The 15,528-nt window shown below is 46.1% G+C and overlaps 1 protein-coding gene across 4 annotated transcripts in view; it reads left to right on the top strand.

The window, feature by feature from the left end:
• The first annotated feature begins 3,768 nt into the window (after window positions 1–3,768).
• Window positions 3,769–15,528, top strand: part of MAPKBP1 (mitogen-activated protein kinase binding protein 1) — a 131,127-nt gene continuing 119,367 nt past the window's right edge. For 2 of the 4 annotated variants that reach the window (XM_038407024.2, XM_043517624.1), the window contains exons 1-2: window positions 3,769–4,612; window positions 5,604–5,965. In XM_038407024.2, the coding sequence (XP_038262952.1) occupies window positions 5,849–5,965 (117 nt within the window). In that variant the 5' untranslated portion in view covers window positions 3,769–4,612; window positions 5,604–5,848. The remainder of the gene's footprint in view (window positions 4,613–5,603; window positions 5,966–15,528) is intronic. The other 2 variants (XM_043517622.1, XM_038407023.2) reach the window with 2 other exon arrangements.

Here is a 15,528-nt window from a genome sequence, read left to right as displayed (position 1 = left end):
TCCAGCCCTTTGTAGGATACATTAGTTGTGAAATACACCTTTCACTTCAGTCCTTAAAAGACCAACAAAAGGTTGGTGTTTCGGCTTGTTTCCCTGCTGCAGTAATTAAGATCCAGGAGTAAGGCTTGTATCCCAGCTGTTTGATCTGCCATTACATTGCCAAAACCCCCGAGGGGGGCGGTAGGTGGTAAATCCCTTAAAAAATTTAATTTCAAAATTTCATCAAAATTCTTGTACTGATGATGGATTGGTGAAATCTAGTGAAATTTCACATTGGCTGTTTGTTTACATTTGGGAAAGTTCTGCGTTTTGTTTCAAAATATTTGCAAACTGCATATCAGAAATTTCAGCACCCCCCACTCACCAGTCTCTTTTCAGTGGACTTAAAACTCCATTGCTGTTGGAGAGGCAATTCACCTTTAAAAAAAAAATCATTTTACAAACACATGCCAGGGGGGCCAATCACAAATTGCATTTTGCATGTGCTCAGTGTTCAAATAAAAGAAGGAAATAGGCTTAATTGCGTTTGAACAAATTCTCCCAAACAAATATCTCAGCTGATGCCCATTTTGAAGGCATCAGTCATTCTAGTCCCAAACTTGCATATGTTCCACACAAATTGGGCAACCCCCTCTTTTATTGTTGGAGATTATTTACATCAGAAATAAAGACTCGTGGAATTGATGTCATAGAAAAACATTATAGTTGTATATGCAATAGCAGGCTCCAATCCCGCAAAGACTGGTGCACATGTTTAATTTTATACTCCCATTTAAATCAGTGGGAGTTAGGTTACTAAATTCATTTGAGGGTCTGGGCCACTGTAAGTAGTCCCATTCACTGCAATAGAACTATTCACAGGGGATAAAGTTAAGCAGATGCATAAATCTTTGCAGGACTGGGGCTTTAATTGGTTGCAGCAGCTCTGATCTCTATTATTAATTTTTTCCTATCCTGTGCAGTCAGGCACTGTTACTCACACATACCACAATTATTTACACTAAGGTGAGGAGTTCCACAGCATTTTAATTTTCCTGCACAAGTCCTAGTGTGTGTTCCTCATTCTGGATTTTTGTCACATGTTGTGGGCCATGTTTGGGCCTTTGAAAGTTGAAAGATATGTTCCCTAACTCTCACTGTGGTACTGTACTTTATATGATTAAAAAAATTCTGCCCTATTGGAGTTACAAAGTTTCATGCCATGGTAGTCTTGTTTTGTCTTATAAAATAATGACAATCTATCACAGTTCTGGGGGGAGGGAATGAAAACACAGTAGACATCTCCCCCCCGATTTCAAAGGTAGAGCTCAGATACTGTGCTCATCTGGCAGTGGTTCACAATCCCCAGTGCGCACACGCCTGTACCAGTAGGTCAGGCTGTTATACAAGTGTGCCACCAAAGGAGATGGAAGTAGGGCTGGTTGAAAACTTCCAAATGAATATGTTTTTCTGGGGAAAATTGTTTTTTACAATTCCCCCCGACACACATACACAAAGTGGTGGCTTTCTGTGGAAAATGTAGATATTTTTTGTCAAATTGACCACCCCAAAACCAAAATATTTCATCCAAACCCTAAAATATTTAGATTTAGATATACTACTGCAGTGCGGCCAGGGCTATCCTTAGGCATACACAGCATATAAATGAATATTTCATTAAATAAATAGAGTCTAGCTCTTCTGCTTGTGTAGAAAACATTCTGAATGATACAGGAGTGTGTTTCTTAGTCTGTAGAGACTGAAGCTGCAGCTCTATGATATATGAAGTTCATGGGCTATTCACACTGAAACCTAATGATGATTAAAAATGTTGACATTTTAACTCTTTTATTTTGTGGTTTTGTTCTCTTCAAGTTCTTATACCACACTCATCAAGTTCTTATACCATCACTTATCAGTTGCTTATATCTGAGCAACTTCCAGTAGGGCATTAAGTAACATGGCTACACATCTGTCACCCACTGTTTGTTCTCTCATCCACTTCCTAGGGGGAGAGGAATGTGCAGTGGAGTGTGTTGTTTTGGTAGGTTTTAGGGGGTTTTTTTGGTTTAAAATATACCAGTTGCTGTGTTTATATTAGAAAAGACAGATCAAGGAAATGTGCCTTGGAGTGGAAGATGAGGTGGCTTGTGATGGTGATGGCCCCCAAGAAAGTTCTGTCTCCTGCACAGTAGAGCTTTACCCTTGGGGCTGAGCATTCCATTGTGTCAGAAAGGTGTGTTGTTGACCACAGTCTTCATCCCAGAGCTTTAGGGGATCTTTTAGCTGTCATAAGCCCAGGCCATGGAATGCTTTGAAGTTAAGGACTGAGACCTTGAACTCAATTCAATATTCTATAGGAAGCCAGTGTAGAGAGCGGAGGACAGGTTTGATGTGTTAAAAACAGAAGACAAATATGGTCATTATAGCCAAAACTTCCAGCTAATTTGCTTATCCAATGTGGATATCATAGAAATTAGAGATGGAAAAGATATATTAGGTTATTTCACTGGGGTCAATGCAGGACTTTTATCTAAAGTAGGGACAGAGTTTTGACCAGTCCAGCTTTAAGACCCTGATCCTGCAAACACTTTTGTACATGCATAGCTTTACAAGTGTGAGTAATCCCAGTGACTTCACCAAATTTTCACTATTTTTCTTCTTCAGTGACTAGCTATAATGCCCATTAACACCCAGGGTTGGACAGGAGTCATCAAAGATGGAACAAAGCAGACATCAAGCAAGAGAAAAGGAGGGCAGCCATCAAAGGAGATGGGGAGGGAGAAGGGTGTGGAGGAGCAGCTCCCAAGAGATAGGATGGGGGAACGGTAGGAGGGGGAAAGCCATGGTAAGCAGGGCATTAGTAGAGTTTCACCACTTTTACCCCTGCTTTCATCACAGGTAATGTAGGTTCCTATCCCCTCCCTCAGGCCTCTGTGGTGGCTTTTTGCCACAGCCCTGAATTGGGAGCAGTGTGGAATTTCACAAGCTCTTCTGAGCTCCCAGGCACACAGAAAGAGTGAATCCACTGCTACAGCCTAGGTATCACATGCTGCAAAGAGCTGCAGCAGACACATTAAAGAGCCCCGTGGGGCTCCTGAGCCTCAGTCCGAGTACCACTGCCCTAGATATACCCCCTTTCGTTGCCATTCTTCCTGGCCAGTGCTGGTGGGAGGGACTATGGCTCTCCTGCCTCCCCACCCACTTTGAGGGGATTAGTGCCCCAGTGGCACCAGCAGGCAGCAGTCCCTGCGTTTAGGAGAATGCAGGGACTGGAACTTTGGCTGTGCTCCCTTGGTACCTGCACAGCATGGGTGGTGGGTGGAGGCCCCCTTTGGGGAGGCTCGCCCCCGGCTCCGCCCTTTCTGCCTGCAGCCCAGGCTGTACAGGCACCAACTACCCTCCGGCTCCAGCGCTTATTTTGTGCCAGGGCTTGCAGGGGCTGAGCCCGGCACCTCTAGGCTTGGCACCTCAGCTTGACCCCCAGCACCTCTTTCATTACAAATGAAGCCCCGGCTGGTCTAATACTGAGCCTCTTGGGCTGCGGCTGGGGCAGCATGATGCCCACAGGGGTGGAACCCCCTTCGCTCAGAGAGCAGCCCAAGCTCCCTGGCGGGGTCAGTCGTGCCCCGTTGAATGGGAGGCAGCGAGGAGGCTGGTTGCTGGGGCAGAGGCCAGGGTCTGGGGAAAGTGGAGGCGAACAACCCCCACTGACCGATGCAATGCATAGTGCCCTAGTGGGAGGTGCGCGTGGTATAACGCTACAGAGAGCAGAACAGACCGGGCTCACGGCCTGCAAAGCCGTCATCAGGCCCCCCCGGGCGCAGCGCAGATTGCTTCTCCCTGGGAGACCTAACGACCGCTCTCTAATTCCTCCTCCGCCAATCCCAGCCCGCTGCTCCCGCAGCCCGCCAATCTCTGCGCCAGGCGTTGCGTTTGCGGGGTTTCCCAGCCCTCCCTCTCTGCAATTTCCACCCTCCCCCGACCGTTCGGTTTTTGGTTTTTGAAGGGGGGTCCTGTCAGTTTCGCGTTTTGATCTGCCTGAGCCGCCATAGCCCAGCGAAGCCGCCGGGCTGGGGCTGTGTGCGAGCGCTGAGAGGCTGCCGCGGGCTGAGCCGGTCCGATTCCGCACAGGCTGGGGCTGCCGCGGGGGGATGCGAGCGGGAGCCAGCCTGGAACTCCGAGAGCGGAAACAGCTGAGCGCGCAGGCGATACGCGGGAGCCAGCCGGGGAAGGCGATCGGGTCCGGCGGGGAGGATCCGGAGCAGGGGGCTGCGGGCAGCGACTCTGCTCAGTTCCAGCCCCGTTACAGGCTGCGGGGACATTCACCAGCGGAGCCGCAGATCTTCCTCCCCCATCCCCTCCCCGCACTTCTCCTCCCGCGTTTTTAAAAACCTCTCCGAAGTGGTGACGAACTCCGGATTCTCGCTGCCGTTTGGGTCTCGCTCCTCCTCTCCCCGTGCACCGCTGCCGATGCCTGCAAAGCCGTGACACCAGGGACGCTGACTTCGGAACTGGTTTTTCTTTCAGGGAAGGTTGGCTGGATGGACAGAGCCTTGGATAAATCCTTCTTAATCGCACTTCCCTGCTGCCCCCCGCCCCCTCCAGCAGACACCGCTCCTGCTGCACCAAGGTAATAGAAATCGGCCCGTGCAACCGCCTGCTTGAAAAGTTTATTTTATTTTTGGGGTGGAAACGTTCTGATTTAATTAAAACGAACCAAATTACCCCGTCCCCACAATCTCATTTCTGCATAATGAGTGGGCAATGCTCTGAAAGGGCTCGCGATCTTGCTGACTCTAGCATTCTTTCCTCTCCTTCCCCCCATCTTGTATGAAAGCGAGGAGGATATTTTAGTGCAAACTACTTCAGTTAGAAATCTGACTTGATTCTCTCCCCCCATCGCCTCCAGCTCGGTGGCTTGGGCAAAGGTGTAGAAGGTTTGGCCCGAGATCTCTAATCCTTGCCAGCAGTCACGATTCCTTGCTAACCTCCTTTATAAATAGAGGGGTGTGTGTGTAATATTTTATGACTTTATATTTAGATAATGTTCAGCATATTAAAAAGCAGAGGTAAATTTATGGGAGCTTTAAAAACACCAGCAGTCTATCTCTTATTTACTCTTGGTACCTTAGTGTGACTTATATTTTGTATGTGTTATTGTTTATTTAAACACCAACAATATGCTCTGCATCCTATAATCCTATAAAAAGAAGTAGTCCCAGGCCTCTGCACTAGTCTGTGGCACTGATTCTGCAATAGGATGTATGTGGATGAACTCCTGCTGACTGTAATGGGCTCCATGTGGGTTCTAAGGGGCTGCTTGCCTGGATTCAACTGCAGGATCAAAGTATCTGTGTTTAATACTGTACTTAAATCCTGAAATTTCTCTTGTCAAACGCATCAAAATGGTGTCTCTTTAGAGTTGTAAATTACAAATAAATACAAAATTGTCATTTGCAACTTTTAAAACACTTCTTTGCCACCATGAATAAATGATACCCCGTCCATCCATATCCCACAAAGACTTATATGGTATCCGGTTTTCACTCTGCATTCCCTAGAAATACAAAAGTACAATTTATTGGGAACGGTTTTTTGACCTATGAATCTTTGTTTTTTAGATTACAGCTGGTCTGATGCACTAGCATCTGCAAAGGAGAAACCTGAAAACATACTCGAGCATCTTGGCTCAGAAGCCCACGAGTTCTGGTGAAGCAGAGTGGGGAGTCCCCAGAAAACGGAGTCAGTGAGAGACATGTGAAGGAGCGTGAGTTGGCCCTGAGCTCGTGGGCGTCCTGGCCACAAAGTTGGGCTGATTTACTGAAGTTTGTTTTTGAGTGGGGTGATACTCTCCCTTCACCCAGCTATGATGTCAGTTGAAGGATCTACGATAACAAGCAGGATAAAAAACCTGCTTCGCTCCCCATCCATTAAACTGAGAAGGAGCAAGCCTAGAAGCAAGCGAGAGGACATCGGCAGTAAGGTGAGTGAGCGATGTGTTGGCATCACATTTAACCTTGTTTCCTAAGGCCCTGTCTGTGCTAAAAATACAGCCATATTGGGACACCTGGTCTACAATGACAGTATCCCCCAGTACAACTGGAGCATAGTTTTGGTTTGTATTAAACAGGACCTTAACTGTGTCTCTGAACCTCACTACAGTCCAAGTCGCTTCTACAGAAGCACTATATTTTCACAGCTTGGATGTAACTGATGTAGCAGCTTCAGAATAAATCATGTTAAGAATGTTTACTTTGGGGGGGAATATTAAATGGGTCCAGTAGTTCCTACACTCTGGTCAATGGTCTCTTGATGGTCATTCACAGAGAGCTGCCTGGTCCCATTAGGCTGGCTCCTCCTTATTTCATAAATACTAAAAATATGCATGGAATTGCCGTAGGTGCCATAGGGCTTTATGTGTCCCCCTTCTCCCTCTAGCTCCCAGCGCTTCCTGCCATGAAACAGCTGTTTTGTGGCGGCAAGCACTGGGAGGGAGGGGGGAAGAGGGGGAATGCGGCGTGCTCGGGAAAGAGGTAGGGCAGGGGTGGGGATTTGGGGAAGGAGTCTAATGGGGCAGGGAGGGGATGGAGTTGGGGTGGGGACTTTGGGGAAGGGGTTGGGATGGGGCAGGGCAGGGGTTGGGGCCGGGGTGAGCACCCACTGGCGCCTGGAAAAGTTGATGCTTATGTTTGTGATTGCGAATCGGAGGGAAATGTAAGATGACAGATCAGAGAGGAGATGTTCGTGAAATTATTCTCTACTCAGATGTGGTCCATGTGCCAGAGAAGTGTGAGAACCCTTGAACTAACTTTCCCTACTTTGTGTGGTTTTCATAATTAACAAAAGTGGCAAGAATAGTTTTCAGGGATGTTTTAGCTTATAAACAAGATGGGGGGGTGAGGGGGGAGATGGGGGGAAAGGAGTTTTTCCTCGTGGCCCATTCTCCTCTTGGTATTGCTAAAGTCAGGAGGCTGAATTTGTGACAGAAACAAGCATTCCTCTGGAATTGACTGATGTCCTAAAAAGAGGATGATAACTTAATTGCATGTCAAACAGAAGGAGAAACCAGGCTGGGAGGTATTGCCTAGTGGCTAGAGCAGGGGACCGTGAGTCAGGGGACTGATGTCTATTCCCGACTCTGCCAATGACTCGTTGCATGACCTTAGGCAAGTCACTTAAGCTTCATAAAGCTCAGCTTCCCCATCTATGAAATAAGGCCACTTAGGCCTCCCTGTTGTGAGGCATCACTAATAAATGTGAAATTTGTTGGATGAAAAGTGTTATCATTGTGTTTGTTGAAAAGCAACAGCTTCAAAAATCTAGCCACAGAAGCGAAGAAGGCGCATACAACTGCAGTTGAAGTAAATTAGTTTAAATGTTTTCTCTCTGTCAAGTTTGCCCCAGTGTGAAATCCTGCTCTTAAAAGTGTGGATCAGGGATGGGCTTTCTCTGGGTAGCTGCTGATTACCAATAAGCCCAATTCTGATCTCTTCTCCTTTCCTCCCCTCCCCCCATCCCTATAGGATAAACAGTACTCTGCTTCCTCCAAACTGTTTGGGGGAAGAGTCCTCTCTGTTTGTGTATAAGGTGTATGTGCTGCATTCAGAACAGCCTAACTGGACTCTGATGCCTGCCGATGAACCACACTTTTTATCTGCCGATGAGGAGTTCTTGATTAGTCTGAGTCCACTGCTAATTTTTCAAAGCATAAAAAAAGACACGTGTGCTGTACCCCTTGGGATTCAGGTTTCAGAGTAGCAGCCGTGTTAGTCTGTATTCGCAAAAAGAAAAGGAGTACTTGTGGCACCTTAGAGACTAACAAATTTATTAGAGCATAAGCTTTCGTGAGCTACAGCTCACTTCATCGGATGCATTTGGTGGAAAAAAAAAAAAAAAACCCTTGGGATTCAGTTTCAGTAAGTGGAAAAGGTATCCAGGCTCAGCTGAACACTGCCTGCTCCTTTTCAGAGCTGGAAGTGGCTGCTAGGTAAACCTCTAGCCACACCCTTGTACCAGTTCAGCCCTTTCAGAAGAGCTTCATTGTATCCTTCTGAGTTGAGTATTGTGAGGTACTTCTGTCAATGCACTTGCACTGTGAGTTGTCTGATCCCCACAGGGAATGACAGATTCATCCCACACCATTAAATTAGGTTTTGGTATCTTATTAACAAGTGCATCAGTGCAATAGGTCAGTGAGATGCAGAGAAACAACTGTGTGAGGCAGTAGGGGCTGCTTCTTGTGGCATCTCCTTGATCCTTCCTCATTCTGGGGAGAAAATGAGTGGAAGCAATTTATTGTCCTGAAATGCTATATATTAGTGCTCTGGGCAAATGGCGTAGGTGTGCCTGCCCTCTGGTATAATTAATCTGACTTTGAACTCCGTCTCCTTGCCTGACTTCAGTGGGACTGTTGGTACACAGGCAAACAGGATGTGGTCCCTTGTCAGAGGTCCAGTCGGAAATGCTTTCCTGTATGTATCCCTGGAGATGCCTTCTCTTGCCACATGCGTGTTCTTATGCCTTCCTGAGGTAACAAGCAACTTCTACCACCATAAAGCTGTATGAGGCACCTTCCTTCTACTGGAAGGCGCAACTGTAAATCCATTGGCATTGAATGATGGTGTTAAACATGTAACTCCTAAATGGGTCCCTTGTTTGTGCACTGTCCAGTGACCTCCCCCAGATAACAGGTAAGATTGCTCCCAGGAGATAGTTAACTCTCTGCACTTGTACATTGGGCAGTCTGAAAAATGTCAGCATTCAAAGGGTTACATGCCATGTGATCATGTGTATTGTTGCAAAGCCGTAATTAGCACCAGAATATGGTGGTATACGGGCTTTATGTCAGTGATTGGCCATCTCTTTCTGGTGAATGTTGTATGCTTATGTAGGAGGGAGCAGGACTGTTGTTCTGGACCCATACCTGAAAGGAGAGACCACTCCTTCCACACTAGGTGTACTATTAGTAGTATGAAGAAAAGGAGTACTTGTGGCACTTTTGCGAATACAGACTAACACGGCTGCTATTCTGAAACCTATTAGTAGTATGGGGCGAGTGGGTGGAGGCCTGCCCCTCTCAGTAAGAGGGCAGAACCACTGAGCCCAGGCTACTAGTGATTTCTGGGGACAACAAAAGAGTGAGGTCAAAGCTTAATAATGAGGGATCCAGAGTGGGACACGGAGCAGAGAACCCCTGACAGTGCCCACCGCTTCTCAAAGCCATCCAGGGACTCACTGGATTCTTCCCAGAGGAACTCTGCCTGGAGACATGAATTGACAAGGGAATGGAAATAGACCCCACGGTCACAGAACACCCCCCATCCAGCTTCCTTCTTCTGGAGTGATGAATGGCGAGTACATCCTGTGCTTTTTGGGGGACTAGGGATGGGGTGTGCATAGAGCAGGAAGAGCAGGGAAAAGTGCAGCCAGAACCTCATAAGAGGGTCTGGAGGAGCTGGAAGAGGGGCTGCAACCTCACACACTCTATGTAGATATGCACCAGGGTCTCCCTCTCACCCCAAAAGGGACAGGTGTCAGGGGAGTTCGTGAACCTGCCGAGTACATGCCCGTGCTTATAGTCCCATGGAGGAGCTACCAACCAATATCCCCAAAGGGCCGTGGGATGACCATACAAGGTGTAGGAGAAAAGTGAGATCCCTTCAGCTCCACATCTCCTCTGCTGAGTCCTTAAAGCCCCTCCAACAACTTCTTTTAGAATTGGTAAAAACCGGCAGCAAACAGCTGCCTTGATATATGAGTGCTGTGGTCTTCCCAATGAGGGAAGGATGTGCCATCTGCTAAGGCTAGCTAGGGCTGGGGTGAGGCCTCCCAGGCTGGTGTGGGACCTTCTTTGTCTCCAGGGCTTTGGAAGGTGATTAGAGATGCCTGTGCAAGGGGTCTGAATAGATCAGGGGAGGGGGAGGAGGAGGAGGAGGAGAAGCTTTGTGCCAGCTGGCTCCAATCCGTGGTACAGGCCTATAATCCTGTGCTAAAAGTGGTCAGGCTGTGAGTGGACTGCTTTGCTGAAACCTGTATTGCTCTGAGAGGAGGAGTGGGTGCAAGTACAAATAAACGTTTTGCAGGAGGGGTGTGAACAACCTGCAGTGTGCTTAATGGGAACTGCAAAAAGAGGGAAAAACTGGATTTGTGACCTGGTTTTGTTGCTTTATGAATGCCTGAAAGGTGTGTGGGGGGGGTGTCGTGAAAGGTCGTGTGCACTTTTCTTATATTATACGGTTGTCTATGCTGTTTTTTATGGAAAATTCTATGGACAGCTAGTGAACTATTGGGGATTATGACATCACAAGTACCAAGGCAAGCAAAATACAAGCAGTTGGAAGAGAGGTTATTTTACTCAGAATGTTAATAAAACACAAATAGCTTGCAAAAAGAAAAGGAGTACTTGTGGCACCTTAGAGACTAACAAATTTATTAGAGCATAAGCTTTCGTGAGTTACAGCTCACTTCATCGGAGCTGTAACTCACAAAAGCTTATGCTCTAATAAATTTGTTAGTCTCTAAGGTGCCACAAGTACTCCTTTTCTTTTTGCGAATACAGACTAACACGGCTGCTACTCTGAAACAAATAGCTTGATAGCTTTTAAAACTCAAGTGCCTGGCAAACAAGTAGGGGAAAAGACTTATTTGTTAAATCTGTAGCTCCCTTGTCTCTTCTGTAAAGAGGAAGTGTTTGTACCCTGGTCCTCCAAGGAGACTTCCCATAGAAACAGGGAAGACCAACTTGGTAGTCCTGATATTTGTAAGATTAGAAAAAAAAAAAGAGCAATTGTAAAACAAGAGAAAACTCTTTCAGGCAGTGCTGGTTGAAAAATGGGATGTAGTGTTTTTGTTTTGTTTTTTGTTAAAAACTGTTTGTAAACAAAACCAGAACATCAGCAAAAATAAAACACCAAGCCCTCATTTGTCAAAATCATGAATTTAACTTTTGTGTGTGTGTATGGGTTTTTTTTTTGTTTTTGTTTTTGTTTACTAACTCTACTTTTAGGCCTTTCCCATTTCTCCTCCACGGCTTCCATTTTAGGTCCCTTCGTTGAGTTCCTTCTTTGAGATTAACAAGCCCAGACCTAGGATGTGTAGCATTTCATCTGCAAGTCATTGAGTGTAGTGACTGCAAGTTTTTACTGCTGGCTGGCTAGTAAGTTATCTGAAATAAGTGTTTTGGTCTTAGTCCAATTTCTAGTGGCTGGCTGTCCACAAAACCTCCCCTGCAGTAGGCACCCTTGTTAGAAATTTCAGCAGAGAGGCTGAGCATTGAATAGGCCTGGGGGTTGAACTCCCACTTATCTCCACTGATGATCCCTGAGAGAAACATTGGCAGGGCAGGTTTCAGAGTAGCAGCCATGTTAGTCTGTATTCGCAAAAAGAAAAGGAGTACTTGTGGCACCTTAGAGACTAACAAATTTATTAGAGCATAAGCTTTCGTGAGCTACAGCTCACTTCATCGGATGCATTTCCGAAGAAGTGAGCTGTAGCTCATGAAAGCTTATGCTCTGACAAATTTGTTAGTCTCTAAGGTGCCACAAGTACTACTTTTCTATTGGCAGGGCAGTGAGGGAACCTATTAATTGAACAGAGGATTTCGTATCGATCTCTAGGCCTGTTAGAACAGCAGTACATTCTGTCTCTGTACTATAATGCACTGATCACTGTGGTATCTTAGGGCTGGTCTACACAATTCTTGTACCAATTTATGTGTATCTGTTTAGAAACCAATATAGTTAAATTGGTGAAATCCTTAGTGTGGCTGCAGTTAAACCAGTGTATAAAGTGCTTAAATGATTGGGAATAAGCTATACCAGCATAAGCACGTTTATACTGGTATAACTGTGTGCACCCTGGGAAAAGGGGGGGAGGGTTAATCTTTTGAATTTGAGCTATTTCTAAACTAATTTTTGTAAATTGGTACAAAAATTGCATGTAGACCAGGCCTTGGAAAGTTAAATGCATAAAAATGTAATGCTTCTTTCAATGATTGAAGTCCACCTAAGTGCCGGTGGGGGTTTATTTATGGACAGGACTCCTCTTAAATCCTGAGACAAAGCCTTGGTCCTGCAGCAGCCCACACTGACTTCCCTATGCACGGTATTTTAGAAAGCAAGTTGGACTTTGGGATTGGTCTCTAGTGGCTCTGTGGGTGGCATTTTCTTGCAACAGAAGAGAGCTTGTTTGAGACAATCCTGGACTCTTGTTCCTGGCAGGCATCCGGAGTGACACTGAGCCTGGGTCTGCACGTAAAATTTAAATCAATCTAGCGATGCTGATCAGGGCTGTGAAAAATTCATACCCCTGAGTGCCATAGTTAAGCCAATCTAACCCCTAGTGTAAATGCAGCTACCTTGACAGAAGAATTCCTCTGACCTAGCTACTGCTGCTTGGTGAGCTGGGTTACTTACAGTGACAGAAAACCCCCTTCCATCAATGTAAGAAGCATTTACACTACAGCGCTACAGTGACATAGCTGCAGCTATGCCACTGTACTGCCCGTGGTGTAGACATACCCTGGGGTTATGTTTTCAGCTCCTGAAGGAGCTCTTTGCATTGCATTCTGTCGTCATCACCAGCTCCTCTTCCCTACCATTGGCTGTGCAGATGATTCTGGAATGTTGTATGGATGGAATAAGGAGGCCTGGAATGAAGTGGGGGCTTGGAAACCAGCTTCCCCCCTAGTCTTTGCTTCAGGAAGGTGAGGGTCAAGCTTATGTCGTGGTCAAGGTTGACCAGGGAGGACGTGGGTAGCCTAAGTTTGGGAGCTCCTGCTTGTTGGCTGCATTCAAATACTGTAAAAGACATATATGCCTTCTCAAGAGTGTTGCTTGTTCCAAAGTAAATTTTTGCATGTTCATGTTGTGGTGACGTCTGTACCTAGAAGGGAAGATCCACAGAACATAGTCAGCTGTTTCTGAAGCCTGGGCCGCACAGGAGAGAGGCGAAAGGAAATTGTGTGTTTGTCTTTGATAAATCTCGTAATGGCACATCTGTAGATCTCCAGGCACAGTAGAAAGGTGAGTAGGCGTCATTGCCTCGTCCTCACAGATGAGGAAACCAAGCTTTGGTGACTTCCCGTGGCCACAGAACGAGTCAACAAAAGAAATGGGAATAGCACCCAGGTTACCTGGCTCCCAGGCTGGGTCTTCATTTACTGGCCCATGCTGCCTCCTTTAGATATAACCCATAAATACGTATTGCTTGTAGTTGACAAACTGTTCATTGTGTTAAGACTGTTTATGCTACCTGTTATACACCACCTTGAAATGCTGGGGTATGCAGGGTGAAAGCCAAACACGGTTTGTACTTACAGGGGGAGAGCAAGGTTAATCAATAGCAATGCTTCTTTGCTAGGGAACTCTAGCACCAATCACTTCCTGTTCCTGGAGCAAGGAAGATACAAGGCAGTAGAACAAACTTGTGCATTTGTTACAGTTAGAATAAGAGATTCTAGAGATGCTGAGCATCTGCAACTCCCATTTACTTCAAGTGAAGTGTAGGAGCTCCGCACTTTCAAATGGATTCTGCCTGGATACAGAAAAGATGTTGCCCTTTGGCTCTTGGAAAGTAGCTATGTAGCCCTTCCTGTAGTACAATGATGGTGTTGCTAGGGTACGGTTACCCTTCTGTACCCGTATGGGGATATGCTCTCTATGCTGGGCTTTTCCCGGAATGTCCTGTATTTACCCTGGGAGGAAGGTCAGTAAGATCCATGATTAGATCTTCTTGCTAGGGGAAGGGAGGGATGTCATGTTAACAAATGAGGAGCAGAGAGCGTGAGTAACATACACAAACAGGGTCATTTGCTGAGTGAGTTTTAATGGTTGCTACATGCCCTGGGTGCTCACACACTTCTTGCCTGAATGATCTCTTACAGCGCTTAAACCATGTATTGTTTGATTGTATATCTCCTTTATGTTCGTCAAATGGCATTTGGAGAGAGTGTGGAACTTGGAAATATAACCTTGCTTGTGGGACTTCGACAGGTTCTGCCTCGTCCTCACAACCCAGATGCTGTGTTGGCTGTTGGGCTGAGTCTTGGTGCTCACCACAGTAACTGTTTGGAGCCAGCCGGTCTTAAATGTTGTCTCTGTGCTATGAAAATGAGCCTGGGACGTAAAATACAGCCCCTGCCTCCCTCAGTTGTTGTCTCACTGGGGCATGGACACGTTCCAAAGAGTTCAGCACCTTCAGTTTTGCTAGAGACCTGGTCAAAAAGCGAGAAAGATACATTCAAGGCCAACTGAAGGAGGAGTGGGCTTGGTCATGTTTGATACCCTTTGTCATACATGGCTGTTGGTCGTAGTGTAGACCCAACCACGTTGTATCATAGAGCAATGTCTGCACTCGAGTGGAATGAGACTACACTATTTTTTGGCCAAACTGCTTCTGGGAACAAGGGGTTGGAGTTGAGCTGAGTGCACTATCCCTCATGATATTGATTCTCCAGCCGTTGAAAGGTAGCCAGTGTTCTTGGATTTCAAAGCAGGGATTGGCTATCACCATGTGTTTTACAGTGCTTAGCAGAATGGCACTCTGATTTCAGTACTATTGTAATACTAATCAACCCCCACTGTCATCCGCTTCAAGCTTTCATTGTGTCTGATTTATCTGCCTCCTACGTGGCTTATGAAGTCCTCGAGGGTTCCTTCAAAGCACCAGTCACCAGAACCTCCCTCCGCTCAGGGAGTTCTTTCCCCAGACATAACCTGTTCTCTGCACTTTGAAAGATGAGAACTCCAGTGAGGCTGGCACACATCCTGGCTCAGCAAATCTCCCACTGTTATGCTAGCACTTGTGAGAACAGCAGTGGGAGATTTGGAGACAGGGATTGGGAATTTCAGTACCACAGGGCCATTTAACCTTGTCTCGATCACCTCTAGACAGCATAATAGTAAAAATGCTGAAGGCCTGTCTATGCACATGCCATTGATACAACTGATGGAGCTGTGTGGTGCACCAGTGAAATATTCCCTCTTTTCCCTCTCCCCACCTCCCATGCTAGTGTAGACAAAGCTTCATTAATTGCATGCAGTGGTCTAGCAGCCATGTTGGTTCCGGGATATTAGTGAGATAAGGTGGATGAGATAATTATTTTTTATTGGACCAACTTCTGTTGGTCAGAGACACAAGCTTTCTAACTTACACGGCTCTCTAAAGCTTCATTAATGTTATCATTTGCATGACAGTAGCATCCCACAGACCCCAACAGAGGTCAGGGCCCCACTGTACTGAGCCTTGTATGGACACCTAGTAAAAGATGGTCCCTATCTCAAAGAACTTAATAGACCAGACAGAATTGTTATCTCCACTTTACAGGAGCTAAGACACAGCATTCCTAAGATCCATGGTCCTACAGGAAGTCTGTGGCAGAACTGGGAATTGAATCCAGATTTCCTGATGCCAAATTTATTGCCTTAACCACCAGGCTAAGCTCCCTTTCTGTGTGAGGTTATGGATGTTTAAAAAAACCTCAATTTCCACCTTTGCTAACCCAGATTCACTGATATTAACAATTTGGGAGCTGTCAATGAGATGGGT

Source organism: Dermochelys coriacea, chromosome 6, assembly GCF_009764565.3.
Source record: "Dermochelys coriacea isolate rDerCor1 chromosome 6, rDerCor1.pri.v4, whole genome shotgun sequence".
Lineage (NCBI taxonomy): Eukaryota > Metazoa > Chordata > Testudines > Dermochelyidae > Dermochelys > Dermochelys coriacea.
Note: the sequence above shows the minus strand (reverse complement) of the source record. Positions and strands in the feature narration are given on the sequence as shown.